General features: G+C 41.8%; 1 protein-coding gene across 1 annotated transcript; it reads left to right on the forward strand.

The window, feature by feature from the left end:
- The first annotated feature begins 807 nt into the window (after positions 1 to 807).
- Positions 808 to 16958, forward strand: LOC119725388. Its single transcript, XM_038196794.1, has 24 exons — positions 808 to 1030; positions 1886 to 2040; positions 3038 to 3242; positions 3317 to 3331; positions 3739 to 3855; positions 4334 to 4801; positions 5372 to 5485; positions 5970 to 6083; positions 6652 to 7047; positions 7827 to 7937; positions 8661 to 8771; positions 9132 to 9369; positions 9768 to 9889; positions 10048 to 10143; positions 10553 to 10909; positions 11575 to 11697; positions 11796 to 11918; positions 12519 to 12630; positions 12842 to 12913; positions 13432 to 13503; positions 13789 to 13860; positions 14071 to 14142; positions 14491 to 14580; positions 14735 to 16958. The coding sequence occupies exons 1-24, from the start codon at positions 808 to 810 to the stop codon at positions 15909 to 15911; spliced, it is 4755 nt and encodes a 1584-aa protein (XP_038052722.1). The 3' UTR covers positions 15912 to 16958.
- Positions 16959 to 17519: the final 561 nt, after the last annotated feature.

Below are 17519 nucleotides of genomic sequence, written 5' to 3' on the forward strand. Positions count from 1 at the left end.
TGTTGAACAAAATCGGGATGTTTTGAACGAATTATATGATTTTTTTTACCGAAAAGGTATTTATGAATGGGAATAAATATGTACTCCGTCGGTATTTATCACTCTGTTTAATACCACTTAGAGTCTGGGTGCTGATAATTACCCTCGCCTCCGGCTCGGGTAATTATCAGCACCCAGACTCTAAGTGGTATTAAACAGAGTGATAAAAACCTCCGGAGCACACATTTATTCCCTTATTAACGTGAGCAAACTCATTTGTCTAAAAATGCTTTTCTCACAATTAGGCTTTCACAATTTTAAAACATATCGGTCTTCATGAATCCAAGACATAATGTTTATAAAATGTATTTTTATTAAACATACAGAAGGCAATAACATTCTATACAGTTAAGTAATGAAGAAAGTTTGGTGATCATCCACGCGAAAAAAATAACGAAATTGTTTTCAATTGTTTTTAATTATTAGCTAGCAAGTCGTTCTGTATGCGGCCTTCGCTTAAATATGATATATTTTGTGAATGTGAATGTTTCTGAATTGGCAATCCATTGTACATTCTAATTAGTTCAAATCGGGAAGTCCTTTTTAGACTAATTTCCAAGTTAGGACCTAGAAAGTGTTTTATTATTCTCTCCTTCCCCTCCTCTCCCTCTCTCTCTATCTCTATGTATGTAAGAACCGACATGCCAAGAAGTGTTTCTCTCGGACGCCAATCAGACATTTAACACGACCCAGGACGTTGGAAGCACCGCCAGCCCATATTCACCACCGACCAGCTATGCCTGTTGGAATATTACAACCCTAGTTCACATGCAACTGGAGGTGATTTGCGAGTGCGATACGAAACATCCGGGACATCTTTACGTTCGGTTAATAACAGCCGAGCTCGACGACAGGTACTTCATTTACTATGACAAATCGCAAAGAGAGGTTTACTCATCTAGGAACAACCTACAAGTTACATTTTATGTCTATCCGCCAGCATTGGAGTCTTCAATATCATGTTTGGTGCGACCAGTACCAGATACAAGCGGTAAGTGCTTAAATTAAATTCGATTAAATTCAATGCAACATTTATTTCCACTCTGTAGAGGCATCATCCCAAAAAGCAGAAGCTTGTGGTGGATGTGCCCAACAATACAAGACAAAACAAGACAAACAACACTAATTATAAAATTTACAAGTAATAACAATAGTTAAAATGTGTAACATAACAAAGCAGACGTGACAATAAACAATAGCGGTTTGCAGCATAGTTTGCAGCAGTTTTACTTTTTTTCAATAAACAATAGCGGCTAAATCAGCTTGATGTAATAAATAATCAGGCACACTGAGAATTAAGTATGATGTGCCCAACAATACAAGACAAAACAATCGTCTTTGATTTGTGCCTCACTGACTCACTGGTTGTCGCTTAGACTTTCTTGAAGGGGCATGACGGCCTGATGAAATCCCCCAAAACTGCATGTTTTGGATTGTTTACGTAAACTAAAAAGGTTTAGTTGAAAGAAAACTAACCTACTGTCCTACCATTCCAGAGAAAAGACGGGGGGGGGGGGGGAAACGGTTGTTTACATTGGACACGACGGATTACGTATACGTTTTTCCTGTTGTTTTAATTCAAAGCACGATACGCGTTGTGTGTGTCGTATAAATTACACACAGCACCAATGCACAAAAAATGTTTCTCACACGTCCGCAGAAGACTTTTAAAAATTCATTTGAAAGAGGTATGGCTGGGTATGGCTGCATTGTTTAACCGTTGAAAACTATAGCGGACTCCCATACCAGATTGTATCCAGACTTTATACAAAATTGGCTGCTACTAAAACATATCTATGGAGTAATAATACCGTACTGTTTTCCTTGTTATTTTGAACTGTTTCAGATGTTTTTTGCGGTCCGTCGGAAATCAACTTCACCTCTGAGCATCGTTTCAACTTGACCACCCCTGGCAATCGGTTCTTGCATTGCGTTTGGCGGATTACCAACGACGCCCCATCGGCGCTCACCATGGTTGATCTGTTAGGCATTCATATACAAGTAAGTTGTAACACCAATTATAGGTTTTTCCTTGATATTTCTATTCCAATTTACTAATTCTTATGTTCAAATTCGTCCAAGATTAATTTCAGTTGCTTTTGGTAAAATCAATTTAGTCATTTCTCATTCAGTTTTACAGTTTAGTCAACCTATTGAAGGACAAGGTCCAGAAAATTTGCCAATGCAGGTTTATTTCGTCTTTGCTGTTGCCGAATGGCTGCAATCAGAGGTCAAATTCGTCTTATATTAATTTCTTTGATATTTCTATTAGATAAATAAGTCCAGCGTGTGCTTAAGCCTTTTCCCTTCGCCTAAAGCGGAAGACCGTTGGCATGATGCTACCAGACCAAATACTTGTACTGAACAGAGAGAGCAATTGGCAAAGTGTAAAGATTACCAAGAACCAGAAAAATATATAGAGTGCCTTAAATCTAGAAACGAATGAAATAAGTGTTGAAATGATAAAAAAAAAATGGAAGTGTCAGAAACTACTATCCGTGGTTTTTGTGCAATTGATCTATCGCCGTTTGCGAGTTAGCCACGCTCCTCGGACGACCCTAAGGAGTTTTTGTACACTAATAAGTTTTGGTTGTCTCAGATTTTGCGCGTTCCGTGTCTATTTGTATATCATGTAATTGGACAATATTTGACAAGCTGCGTTGACGCGATTCTAACGCGATTCTAACGCGATAGGTCAATGGGCTCCGTGCGCCAACGAAAGATGGCGCCCTTTTACCTAGCAACGACACCCCATGGGCGGGACAATCAGCAGGTTGACGCGCACCGTTCCTTGGGTGTCACGCACGTACACCAGAGGATTTGTGCTATGTACACGCAGTGGTACATGGTACGGCCGTGCGTCGTGACAAAATTGCAGTCAGGCAAATGGCGTTGGTCGGTCACCCCCAACTGTGCTTTCTTTGCCGGTGAGGGGGTACTTGTGAACGGAGCGGATAGCCTATGAGTTTAAGGTGTTTGATTTGGCTAATCTTGGCAGGATGAGACGGCCGTGCTAGGAGAAGGAGATGACATCGGCTCGTCAATGATTCATAACATCAAATCGGAACACAAGAATGGGACGTCCTATTACTTGTCCCGATCACACCTTTGGATGACTTTCTCCTCCCGCCCACATGAAATCGTCAACGCCACGCCCACCCTGCAGATCCTCTTCCGATCATCCAACTACATCAACGGAAAAGGTAAATAATTCTGCTGAAAAAAAACGACAGTTCTGTGTTTCTTTGCTTTCTTATTGTCATATTTCGCCAACCAGATGTTGCCAATCTATGCATGGACTTAATACAAAACTATTTAGAAAGAAATAGTCCACTCCACAAACGATCAAAAATACTGCACCACTGTTAAAATTATAGAATATTAAAATAATATAATGTTTAATCACACCACAAATAGTTGAATGAATTAATATCTTGTTATAAATAGCAAGGTCGGAAAAAAACTGAGGAGGAAAATGTGCAATTTCAGGGAGAAACGTTATCTATATTGATGGCCGCCGATTCAAAATGGCGCTTTTAAACTTGTATGAAAATACAAGTCTGTGGGAATGACTATGTTACCATCGTAGGCAAAAAAGTCAGTATAATAATGACACTCATCTCTTCACGACTTCCAATGTTGCAAAACTTTAGACAGCTTGTGTCCGTTGTCATGCGTTTTTGATGTCTCCTTAAACAGTTCAATGTGGAGACGACCAGATATTGTGCCGGCGAGATTCGAAGTGCCTCCCTCTGCATTCGATATGCGATGGCCAGGCAGACTGTTCGGATTTCTTGGACGAAGGAATGACATGCGGTAAGTAGCAGGGGCGTTACCTTTTTTGAAGGGGTGTACTCCCAATCTCGGTGTTGGAGCTTGCGAGGTTTCAAAACATACGCTGTTATGTTTAAAAGTTCCCTTAGCAATGCTTGCTTGTGCGAGGGCTTCAAACATTTCTATACGCAACAGGGCAGAAACGGCTGCGACTGTTATTTTATTTCTTTCTGGTAATGGAACCAATGATTCCTCAAAAGTGCCCTAGGCACTGTACCTCGAAAGCCTGAAGAAACCCGTAGAGTGGAGACAGTCAGAAGAAATTACAGTTTTAGAGGTGGGAGGAAAAGCCCAGAGGAATATTCTGAGGAAAACCCACGGAATCAGGCAGGGACTGAAAACCCATACTGGCCCGGGCTGGATTCGAACCCGGAGTACAGCGGTGGAAGGCGAAGAAAGTACCGCTACGCCAACCCTACTCCCCTGTTGGTGAAAGCTTTCCCAATTTCTTGTATTTCAGACTTTTGTGGTGCTTCAAGTATTTCCCTGAGCTCAGAAGAATCGATGACCATCATAGCCGATTTCGGAATGACCTCTCTCTGGACCGGGTTCTTTGCCATATACCCGGGTACTTCTCCCTCGTTTCCCTCGAACACCACCGATGTGCCCGCGGGGGTCGTCATCACCAACCACTCGGTAGCGGTCGAGCATCGTGAGTGCATCTGGCGGCTGCAGGAACCGAACGGGACCCGAATCCAAGTCGAAGTGGCCGAGTTCGAGGGAGACGACTTAGTGCTGACCATCGGCAACGGTATCGACCCCACCGAAGGATTTCGACTCTTGGTAATCGATACCGAGACCGGTATCGTACCGCTGCCCCGCACGTTGTTGTCCAGCGGTATCGGAATGTGGATCACCTTGAAAGAATCGACAACATACCTCAGAAGTTTTAAGCTGAGACTTGTCTTCTCAACGTACAACACAGTAGGTAAGAAGGATAGAAATCAGGTAATCTGTAGTAGATTGGGCAGGAAAGTTATGTTGTTGTTCATTCAATGACTCAGTTGAATTGGTTGGTTTAACGTCCTAGTTGACGAGTGTGATGTCTTGTTTGGTATGGGTACAGCCCCTGTAAATATCAGGTCATTAATCGTAAAAGTGAAACACCCTTCGCCTACCTCCCCCCAGAATAATAAAATAATTATGTTTATTGTCGATTTCCGTATGGTTATCCATAATAGTATATGTACATGCAATGAGTCTTTCCTGATTAAGAATTTGAATCATTTAACTGTATTTAGGAGAAAACGCTAAACAAATTCTTGAGTTGAAATGTGAGGATTTTTCTTCAAGGAATTCCATTTCAAAGACACTGATTGAGGTGTCCCTTATCTTACTGCAAACTTGCTGATCAAGTGGAAGACATCTGAACCATCAAGAATGAGGTCGTGGGTTCGAGTCCCATCCGAGAGAGATTTTAATGTTATTCCTAATTGGACCTCAAGGGTCGGTGCCGAACATTAAAATGAATACATGAATGTTCCCTAATTTTCCCCAGATTGTGACGAGGGTCAATTTGTTTGTCCATCTGGAAGAGACTGTTTGGAGGATTCGTCGCTTCAGTGCGACGGCAAGAGAGACTGCTCTGCGAATGGGGACGAGCTCGGATGTGGTGAGTGAACGTTATCTAGGCTATCAGCGTCGGTCCAAAAATTGGGCCACCGGTATCAAATGATCGAAAGCAATGGTCAAAGCAATTTTTGGCAACGTTTACACATCTAGAGTTGGAAAATGTGTGATAGCTTTGTAGTGTATAGCGGTGGCAGGTTTTTTTTTTTTTGGTGTTATCACTTTTCTTTGTCTTTTTCAAAATGGCCGCAAAGATACGTGTTACCGGCTTAATTGGTAGCAAGCTTGTTTTGGCCGCCATATTTTTTTATTACTTAAGTGATAGCACCCAAAAAGCTGCCACCACTGCAATGCTATCACGTATTTTCCAACTACAGGGGTGCATACCTTGCCAAAATCACAATGAGCATTATTCTCCTCGTTGGATACCGACCAAACCCCAGGCTGAATGATGGCCAATTTCTGACTCTTCTCATAAATAGATAGATTCTAAGGTGTGATCTAGCACCCTTTTTATTTTTCTCAAGGGAATTGTGACCCACAAGAATTTCTGTGTTCCTCCGGTGAGGATTGTGTACAGGGTTACCAGCTATGTGACGGCAACGCAGATTGCGCTGACTACACGGATGAGCTACAATGCGGTGAGCATCGTTTTCTCAGTTCTCGGGAAATCTTTCTCTAAAAACAACTGTTGAAAACAAATATTCGTATGTAAGTTCTGCGGGTCTCTAAGACCCGAAAAAGAACAGATTCATTTGCTGAAGATGAACAGAGCACTTTGGTTCATATTTCAGTTCATTTGCAAGGTTGTCTCACACATTTGTTACCGCAGAAACCTCTGTATTCCATATTGCTAACTGAGTTTGTGAGTCTTAGAAGAACCACATAATTCTCCAAAAAAAGTGCGCAATGTATGCGCAAAATCCCCCATAATAACAAATTGAAGCTCCTATTTCAATCACACATCAAAGTAGTCAGCAAATGAATCGGACTCTGTACGCGTACCAGCCGTCCCGCGTGCATCCCAAAATGTCTTTCTAGGACTCTTGCGTTTCAAACCTACAGAGAATGTGACTTTTTGCGATTTGAATATTTAAGGTAAAACTACACAATGTTAATATGCAGAAGCCTTTCATGTCACAATTCAAGTCCAAAATCGCTAGTGCACAATACGTGAAGTTATTCAATTCCCAATCTGTTTCTTCCAAGGATTTTGTGGTAACGAGACCCTCGACATCCAACTCAACCAGACCTACTTCGTCGCGCCCTACTCGACCACCATGCAATGTCTGTGGATCATCCAGGCTGAGCCAGGCTACCAGATCCAGGCCAGAATTCTGCGGAATTCCTGGTGTGAACTGACCTTTGCCACGGGCCCCAGCACCGATACATTTAACCATGGCCTGCTCGGGAGTAACATCATTTGGAGAGTTGATACCATTCCAATAGCAGGCTTGGCAGTACCACCAATGGCCTATCCAAGATCCCTATCGGTCAGGGCGTCACGATTGTGGATATCAAATAAATGCATCAAAAACTCCAACGAAGGATATGCCGACAAGGTGGACGAATTAATTATATCTGTCCGTCAGTACATGCCATTGGGTAAGTAGGACCTTTCATCACAAAGCCTAAACTAAACACAAAAGAGTACTTATGAACAATTTCCTTATTTGTTTGAACACTAACGAAGGTGACATTATGCAGTTGTACGCCTATCAGTCTTGGTCCCAGACAGCATGAATTTGTTTGTTATTCCCCTTTTACAGCCGGTCCGTGACAAGTGAGTTCGCTTTCAACAAGATGAATCAAATCCAGTCTTGGCAATTTTGGCAGCGCTACCCTGGATATTCAGAGCATACCTCACGCGCGCTGTATTAAAGTTAATGCATGCGTGTAAGGTATGCGCGGAATTTCCTGGGTAGCGCTGCCAATATTCCCAAAACTGGATTTGATTCACCTTGTTAAAAGAGACCTCAACCGCCTCTGCAACTTAACCGCGTTGTCACGGGACTGTCTACAAAATAGGGCAATAAAAATGCACTGGGCCAAGACCAAGATACCAACATCACTAACACGTCAGGTTCTAATAAATTGTGTCGCAAATCGAGTCATAAATTTAACTGAAACATGGCCGTTGGAAGCATGGAGGCATTATGTCCTCAGGAGGGCGCCGTTTAGCCTAGCACAGCGAAGTTAGTCTCAATTCAAGGTGATTTTGTTCTGGAGTCTTGGCGTCGAAAGTAGGGCATACAGTAGCCTAACCAGTTAAGCTATAGGCCCCCTTTTCACCCAGGAACCATTTTGAGGATTGTTTGAACACGGAACAAAATAAATGAAATGATGTAGTCCAAATCCTGTACCATTTGTTTTGGTTTTAACAGAATGTTCATCCAAAGAGTTCACATGTGCATCTGGCTTAGCCTGTATTGATAAGACAGCAGTCTGCGATGGGATTGCTGACTGTCCGGAATATTCTGATGAAATTGGATGCCGTGAGTCTTTGTAACAGTTTGATATTTTCATTAACTTTCTAACGTCGATTACTTTATCTCTTTCAAACCGAACCTCCGTACCGATTTTTTTTACCGGTAAACAATTCAGTGAGTTGCATATTAAACCATACATGTCACAACAGGAACTTCTTGACGGTTGAAAACGAGCAGCGTTTGTCCTTGTATGTTTTCGGCATCCACGAACGCAAAACTTGAAACATTGCCCGTGGAACGATATTTGATATAAATACTAACCCAGTGCATTGTGGGAGATGGTCGACAAATTCGCAGCGCGGGACATTTGAAATTGTTAGTTTTATCGGGTCAGTACTTTCGTATGTTTCGAGTATCTGTTTGCGCTTTTCTTTTCTTTTTATCAATATGTTTTTTTTTTGTAAGGCACAGAACGCTATGCCCTTACAAATTAGCTCAAGTTGTTTAATGACACTCGTTCAAATGGGCCATGTTTTGTCGACCGTAAACTTGAAAATAGACTCTCCTTGGCAAACTCTTGGTGGCGCACTGCAGTGTGAATCGTCCGAAATTGTCAAATCCCAAGTGGGCACACGAGATGAAGCAGGAATATCGTTCTCACGAAGTATCATGTCGCATGAGTCAAAGGCCGTACCGCTTGCAAGTTAAGTGGTCACTGACTTATGATTTCAAGGGATGGTTTCGGGTGAAGTTAGGTATATACATTGTACCAGTATCATTTTCTTGTAGAACCCTGTCTTGGAACTGAATTCGCCTGTTCGTCAGGGGAGTGCGTCGCCCTGGATAAGAAATGCGATGGAAAGAAACATTGTTCTGACTCCTCCGACGAATTTGACTGCGGTGAGTATTTCATGACTAAATCTCGATTTCGAAGTCTTTTTTTGTATCACTATGTATGAACAAGGAATTGACAAAGTTATTCTTGTAAAAGTCAAACCAGTTATTTATAACCACATGAATATCTGTGGGGCATGCGTATTTTAAAATTCAATCGGGTAAATCATTTTGGAAGCGATTTTACCACACTGTCACAAAATTATAGCTCGTTAATGTCGTTGAGGCAATTATCAGTGGTGGTGCTGATTCTTCAACTTGCAAGTCCGTCAATAAGCAAATCCATTCGCTCATTTTCTTTTAAGTTTAAAATTTATCAATATTAGGGTTCGCCCTTCAAATTAAAATTTATGTTTTTCTAACAAGATCCATGCGGCAAGTCCATCTTTAACTTGACAAACGACGCTCCAGCGACCATAACCTCGCCGGGCTGGTGGGAGTTTAAGGCCTATCCCGACAGGGCCAAGTGCTTGTGGAGTCTGGTGTCAGAAGTGGGATTCCGTATCACCCTGACGTTCCTACAGTTCTCCGTGGAGGAAGGCTACGACTGTCTGTACTTGGGGAACGGCAATGGGTTCACCGATTATTTCCTCAATGTGACAGGGTTATCAAACCTTCCATTTTGTTTCTACCATTGTTCCGTGAATAAGGACGTCACTGTTTATTTTTGGTCTTTACAATAGAAATCTTTAGACGGATCATCATATCACGGCAAGACATTTCCTCTAAAGGAACACCTCTCATTTTTGCCAATCTGCAGACGAACTAAACAGGGTTGGCTTCTTTTTTTTCATCCATAGAGCTATATTCAATCAGTCTGATACAGCTCTATGGTTTCATCAAAACAGTTTTTGCCATGACTTACTGCCACAAATACTAAATAGGGCGCATTGAGGGTCATGCGTCTACATTTCCAGAACATATACCTTTGTCGTGACTGCTGTTTCAAATCGTTAATAAAAAATAACGCTTAATTTACGTGCTCGGCCGTTTTCTTTCTAGGGATCGTTTTCCACATAGCGTTGCTTCGCGGAAGAACACGATGTTCGTGAAATTTGTCTCCGACGTGATCATCAGTGCTGAAGGCTTTCGTCTTCAGATTGAACAGAAGATGGGAGACGAAGGTGATTAATGGCTACGCTAAATACTGATAATGGTGTTAGTGTCATGATTGAGTCACAGCACAAGCAGTTCTCTTTGAAGACAAAGATAAGTGTTTATAGAAGTACTTATTTTTAATGGATGTGCTCTATTAAATGCCTGTTTCTTTGTTTTGTTTCAGTTTTATGCGATGAAGGTTATGTCCCGTGTGGCATGGAGGATCTGGTGTGTGTCAAGAACGACGCTTCTGAAAATGGCCTTTCGATCTGCCCCAAGGGTGCGTTAACCATGAGTGCCCAGTGTATGTTTGTTGAAATTTTCCCCACCCCCCTTCGGCTGGCTGGTTAACTGCCAAGAAGAGGTTTAACAGGCATTTGTGGGGGGGGGGGGGGGGGGGTTGGCACGATATTCCTATTTTTCCAGCCAAAGAGGGGTCTTACACACCACTACCCCGCCCATGTAGGTCACCCACTGCTCTCAGACCGCAATACGGGCGACAGTTAAGGACTAAAAATGCATTTCCAGTGGCAACTTGGAAGTAATTCGAATCTGGTCCACGGAGGTACGGGAAGGACCATTATTCCTCTGGTGGTGTAGTAAGAGACTTTACATAATTAACCAGGGGAAAGGGTTGAGTTTAACTTAACAACATCAACTGACGAATGCTTTTCTATTGTTTTTTTAAGATAATTGTTATCCCCGAGAGTACTATGTTTGGAATGATCCCATCGACCTCACCTCCCCCGGCTACCCGGCCAACTACCCGTGCGGACTCGACTGCGTCTGGACCATCATCTCTAATAAAACCAAGTCCATCTTAATCGTGTTCCTGGACTTCCAGACGGAACGGTCCGAAGACGTGCTAGAGATTCAAGGCAGTACCTTGCACGGAGGCAAGGCGGTGGTGTTCAGGCTTCGAGGAGCCTGCAAAGTGCGGACCATGGCCTTCAACTCTTACTCGGCTCAGGTTTCTTTCACTTCCGACGTGACGGTCTCATTCCGCGGATTTCACCTGCAGCTGCTGGGGAACTACTCTGCAGACAGTAAGTCCTGAACCTCGGGTTTAATTTTACTAGCAACTGCTGTGTGTACCAAGTCAGTGGCGTAGCAAGGTCATTTTTATTTGGGGTAGGCATGAAAAAAGGCACTCGCCTCATCCGCGCTGAAAGGTAGACATGTCTTTTTACCATCTCCATGAAACAATAAAAGAAGAAGCGGGGAGGGTGGACACAATTGTTCTAGGGGGCGCTGTTCAAAGCACAATCATCATGCGATCGTGGTTACTATCGGACAACAGGTGGCGCTGTTCATGGTTGCACAATTGCTGACGTTCGAGCGACTTAGTGCCATTTTGAGTAATAGGTAGTGCCGAAACATTAGGAAAAACCTTCAAATATCCTATGGCGTCGATCGGTTTCCGTAGCACGACAGTAGAAGATGTTGTAAGTAGGCCTTCTAATTTTCCATGAGACATAAATTATAAGTTGTAGGTGGTTTTACGAATCTTCGTTCATCTACGGCTTTCGTTTAAGATCAAGAACCTTTCGTGGGCATTTGGTGCTCACACGAAAGGAAGAAAAAGCTCGATTGTGTTGCTTTCTTCAGAAATATATATGATGATCCTGTTGCCAAAAAAATGCTGCTACAGAATAAGCACAAAATTGCCCCTTTCTTGACCTTGGATTTGTGTGATTTTTCAACTGTTTAGACGTTACGTCCTGTCCTTACCCCGACCTCTTCGACTGCGGCGATGGCTCCTGCGTGTCGCCCGACGCCAGATGTGACGGGTTTAAAGACTGTAAAACAGATGGATCGGATGAGCTCGGCTGCGGTGGTAAGATTGCATTTACTACTACTTAGATCATTAAAATACCACCCTCTGTCTTTGATCCTTAATATCTTTCGTATCCTGCTCTTCTTCTTATTTAGACAATATTACCTGTCCCGAGTACTTCAAGTGTGCCAACTCGGGACAGTGCTTATTTTGGACTGACGTGTGCGACGGCGAACCTGATTGCCCAAATGGTGATGACGAGACCAATTTGGAATGCGGTAAATCGTTCATTTTTAGTTGTACAGTAGAAGGACAAGTTGTACATGGACAACTTTAATAATATGGTTCAATATTGGTACAAATTTGAAAACTTGAATTCAACCCCCGTCCCCGAATAGGGTTGACACCAAGGAAGAAGTTTGTAGTCTAAGAAGTGGTAGTTCAAGGGAGAGTGATGCAAGGTCTGAAAAGAACAAAAGAAATTTTCATCATGGAACACATGATCGTAAATAAACCTTCATAATACATACACACTGCACAAATTTAAGTTATTTTAAAGTAATTTGATGAATTTTTTTAAGTATTTATCAGAAGCATATATTAACATCGTCAAACTTGACAATCGATTTTACAAGGGTAGCCTGTCTAGTTGTAGCTATAATTTCGCATCAATTTCCTTTAACTGTGTGCCTTTGCCCTCGTCGTGAAAAATACCCCTTTTGCATAGCGGGCATCTTACAGGGCATATAATGTTATAAGAATTCAGTAACAGTGAATGTGCAAAATGTTTACACAAAGGCGTTGCACTCTAAGATGGCTGCTCCGCGTAAGGCCTATTGATTTGATTTTGAGCATTCTGGCTTGTTTTTGTGTCGCAGGGAAACGATGCCCAATTGGATGTGATTGTGACATCGACACAGCCGCTGTGAAATGCCTAGAAGGGTGGAATTCGTCCACAATTGAAAACATCGCCAGAAGGACTGAAAGCCTGTGAGTAAAATTAATCTTACATTACATTCCAGATGACCACGCGGGGGCAAGTGAGGTCTGAGGATGCTAAAATCAGTTATTACCAAATAATCTAGTCGGAAGCCACATATATAGATATTCGAGTTTACCGAAAGGTCATTCTCACTTATACCGTACCGTAGGATTGTGGTATCATGGATAAAGTGAACCAATAAGACATTGTCCTTCTCAGTCTTCTTTCAGGAGGAAATATGGACGTGCTTGACATGGGCCTGTTCAAGGAGTTATCTCATCTTAGAGGACTGTAAGTATCAATCAGGGCTGTCCACACCTTCAAGAGCAGAAATGTTTATGAGTCACCTTCTCTGGAATGCATTGGGTATAGCCATTTCTTATTATTCTGCAAAGTATGTCATTTTGACGCATTAACTATTCTTAATGTTGAAGTTTATTTTTGTAATGAATGTAATGTGTACTATAATGTATCATACTAAACTGTCCTCGTAGGTTTGTGAGGTAATTGGACGCAAGAGACGAGCTTACTGTTGTTCAAGCCTGTATTGTAATCCGAAAAACCAACATGGATGCCATACTGGCATGGCTACAGGGACAACGCCCTCTAGAGTTCACAACGGATACATGTAAACAAGAATGAACGCTTGTTACAAACACAACCGTCCCTAGGTCACTCGTGGGTTGAGAAAATTCAAGGACAATTTTCAGCATTTTTTTCAGTCGCCTTGTGCGTCTTTCAAGGAGAATTGAAATTTCACACCCTCTTGGTTTATAGTACAGTAATTGTTTTGTTTGCTCATAATTTAGGTGGCTGGCCAGTAGCAATATTACAGGTATTGTGAAGGGAACTTTTGATGGTCTCCAGAATCTGACCTATCTGTAAGTTTTTATGATCTTTGGGGAAAAAATCAATTTATGATAGGAAAAGAGTTAACCACTAACAACTGAATTATAGTGAATCGAATAACAGGGTTTTTAAATCTTGTATTCGATATGGAAGAACAATATTTTACTCAAAACAATTGAATATTATATACTAAAGTAGTGAGTTGATGTACTTTAAATTTGTTTTGTACCTTTTGTCATGAGAGACGTAATTAACTGAAAAACATCGGCTGCCTCCCTCTGTGATCCGCGATTCCCTTTCCTTGATTTTTTTTTCAGAAATATATCCGAGAATTATATCGCCACCATCGCTACCGAAAGCTTCTTAGAGCTGAACAGCTTGGATACCTTGTAAGAAAGTTAGCTTTTACGCTTTTGATAGTCACCATTCATGTTATAAATGTAGTTCGTTGAATGAAAGATTGACTTTACGCACGAAGATAACACTAACATCTTGTAATTGAATGAAAATCGGCATTACTTTTAAAGATACATTTATGTTAAGACAACCCAACCTAAGGTAATTATCTTGTTATATTTCACCCTTTTCATTCCATGCAGGATTGCTCGCGACATCCATTTCGACACGATAGAATCCAAGGCATTCAGTGGACTCACCAAACTGAAGACGTTGTAAGTCCCAGTCGTAGAAGGCGTTACTAAAGATGATTAACACGCCCACGCACGTGTCAAACGCGCGCGTTTAGGCTTTCTTAACATCGCGTTGCGCGCGTACTTCCTGAGAACGCTATGGGTCGGATTTACGTTGAGAGCGCGTACGACCCTCGCGTGTGCGAGTTGTCACCTCAAGTATGTCTTATGTAATAATCGGCGGATAACTCTGGCCTCTAGCTTGGTCTTCATTTGGGTCTCATTATACAGAAGAAAGTTTGAATAAAGTGTCCCTCTTAAGAAAATGTGAAGATGCGTACCATATCTGGTTTTTCTGCGTCTGCTTGAAAATCCTCTTTTTGTTTTCAGGGTACTGATAAGAAGTACAACGTCGAAGAATTCTAAGCCAGTCGTCGTTAAACGCGAAGCCCTCAACGATCTAGTGAGCCTTACGGATCTGTAAGTGATGTTTGGGTATGATCAGTTTTGAAGGAAAATCCAGTATTGGTTGTACAATTTTCCCGATGCTGTAGAGGATCGTGTGAAATGGCATGACGTATCTTTATCAGTTGGACCTCTGTAGTACTGACGGCTTTTGGTTTGTTTGCTTTAGGTACGTCGATGACTATCAGTTATGTTGCGAATTCGTCGCAGCCATTGAGGGGTTTGAGCTAGATAATTGTCAGACGACAGAAGCTATGCCACCTCTGAATCTCTGTGGTAGTCTGATGCCGAATGAACCTCTTCGTGTCTTCCTATGGGTTTTGGCTTTTAGCGCCCTCATCGGCAATGCGGTGGTTATTGTTTGGAGGTGTTACCAAGGCAAAGAAAAAGGCGGGAAGAAAACTCACACCTTCTTCGTGCTCAACTTGGCCATCTCTGATCTCATAATGGGGGTGTACATGTTGATTATAGCCGGAGCTGATGTACACTATGGTACGAGGTACTCCCAGGGAGCCAGTGTATGGCGGGCAAGTCCGGTCTGCAAAATAGCTGGGGTGTTTTCGTTGCTTTCCAGCGAGGCGTCGGTGTTCTTCGTCACCCTGATCAGTCTGGACAGCTTTGTCAGCATCGTGTTCCCTTTCAGTCGCATCCAGCTTCGAGATCGGTCCGCCGCTGGTGTCGTTGCTTCCATATGGGTGGTTGCTTTAACTCTGAGCGTTTGGCCCACCGTCGTTAGTTTCGATGGTTCTGATGTCTACGGTCTGTCAGACGTGTGCATTGGCCTGCCGTTGATGACCAAACCGACGAGCTACGTTCTCCAGGAGGCAGGGATTACCAATCCTCTTGGTAACACCCACACTGTATCTATTCCTGTAGGTCAAGGCAGTCGACCTACTTGGATCTACTCCATCGCCCTGTTTCTCGGCCTAAACCTGCTGTGTTTCCTAGTCGTCCTGTGTTGCTACATCGCCATCTTTATCAAGGTCAAGCGCACCGCAAAGAGGGTCCGGCAGACCGTTCACCGCGACCGAGAGATCAAGATGGCGGTCAAGATGGCGCTGATAGTTGGCACGGACTTTGCCTGCTGGGTCCCGGTCATCATCCTGGGGATTCTGTCGCAGACTGGGGTGGTGAATATCGGCGCTGAGGGGTATGCCTGGGTTGTAGTCCTGCTTCTGCCGATCAATTCGTCCCTCAATCCGTACATCTACACGCTTATCACCGCCATTTCCGAGTATCGCCTGGCCAGAGCCTTACGGGAAGAAAAGTTGGTGCTAACTACGACCATGAAAACGAGATCTATGGAAACTCTTCCATCTAGTGGCTCGGACACTGCGCCATCTTGAAATCATCATCACAGCGCAACTCAAACAAGTAGTTACAATCAATATGTGCTCTTTTCTCCTCTACGTGTACTACGTGTATGCTCCGTCCATGTAGACGAAGTCCATAAAAATGGGCTAAATTTACATTATTTGGACCGCGATTTCCCGTCTGTGTATTATATTAAACCTGACATGTCCATTAGCATTTCATATAGGAGGTAATGTAAATTGAATATTGCGTTTTGCCCTTCAGTGACGTAACTTTGTAAACGTTGTATAATGCTGTCTGCGATTAAGAACGACAACTCACAGTCGCTCGGATAGGACGCTCAAACTAAACAAAAACTAATGTTTATTATAATGTATTCTTGTCAATTAAATGAAATTGATTCCATTGTCTTTTTGAAAACTGGTTTTCCTTGCGTTTTTAAATAGAAACAAATACAACCTGGGACAATCAAAATACCGTCACCTCTTTATTTTTATATTTTTACTGTGATACAACATACATTAAAAAAGACGTTTCTGTTGTCATGTGTAACGAAAGCAAATGAAGGTATCCGTTTGCCTTCTTTCGCCAGTCAATGTATGTCGATGGAAATTTGTTTGATTACGAATACAGGTACATTGGCGTTAAATATTTCGAAATGTACTTTGTGAAAATAAACTCCAAAATAAACATGTACATCCATTGGGTTCTCAGAATCATCTTAACCAACAAAAGCAAAATAAACACAATTGTACGATTCACAAAATAAAATGCTTATCCACTCAAAAGTTATACCAAATCTGAATTTGCTCCACAAAATGTGGTTCGAAAGCTGATCTAAAACTATCTTTGTTTCTGTGTGCACTGTTCTGTCAATGTTAACTAAATAGGAAATATTCTCTTCTTTCCGTTTCACTCAAATTAAAAAACAAAATCATTAAAAGCTGAGTAATATATTTTTTTTCCTTTAAAAGTTAAAAACTGTGTAAATTTTCCTTCTTTTTTTCAAAGGGCTGTAGGACTAGGCCTATCATGTTTTGGAACTAATCCCTCAAATAAAGAGTAGCGCGATAAATAACAAGTACAAAATTTTGAATTGCAACTACATGTACATGTATATAAGAAAATCTCCCTGTGGAAACTTTACAACGGTACACGGTTGTCACAACTTTTGAGAAAATCCTTTTAACAACGCGAAATATAATACAAAACAGCAAAACACAAAATGTAGTGCTATTTAAGGAACCGTGTATTAGTAAGTACAATCTGACAGTAATTGAAGCGTGTTTTAGCGTCGCGAGCTGTTTTTTTTTTCAAGTAATAAGTAAACTAATAATATGCTCTTTAATTATGACTAAACTAACTGTAAACAAACTATGTAGGCCTACGTATATGTAAACTTATACTTAAAGATGCGCAGTTTATGAAAAACAGAATGTAAGCCTTAATTGGGGTTTGAGGTTTATTTTACATTTCTGATCGGTAGACAATTGTATTTTTTTTAACCTTTTTTTGCTTCAAATGTCGGCAATGACTGCAAATGGTGCCAGACTAAATTTAGTGCAAAATATATGGAGTCCAAGAGAGGCCACATAAAGCTTATACTTGGTCGTAATCCATCTAAAAACACGTTAAAATTG

This window comes from Patiria miniata, unplaced genomic scaffold (genome assembly GCF_015706575.1).
Source record: "Patiria miniata isolate m_02_andy unplaced genomic scaffold, ASM1570657v1 HiC_scaffold_19, whole genome shotgun sequence".
In the NCBI taxonomy this organism is placed as follows: domain Eukaryota; kingdom Metazoa; phylum Echinodermata; class Asteroidea; order Valvatida; family Asterinidae; genus Patiria; species Patiria miniata.

Excerpts from the sequence above, each read along its gene's own strand:
- LOC119725388 (XM_038196794.1), top strand. The coding sequence starts at position 808 with ATGCAACTGGAGGTGATTTGCGAGTGCGATACGAAACATCCGGGACAT. Across the intron at positions 4,802-5,371 it reads CTCAACGTACAACACAGTAG|ATTGTGACGAGGGTCAATTT; the intron begins GTAAGAAGGATA and ends AATTTTCCCCAG. Across the intron at positions 12,914-13,431 it reads TTATCTCATCTTAGAGGACT|GTGGCTGGCCAGTAGCAATA; the intron begins GTAAGTATCAAT and ends CTCATAATTTAG.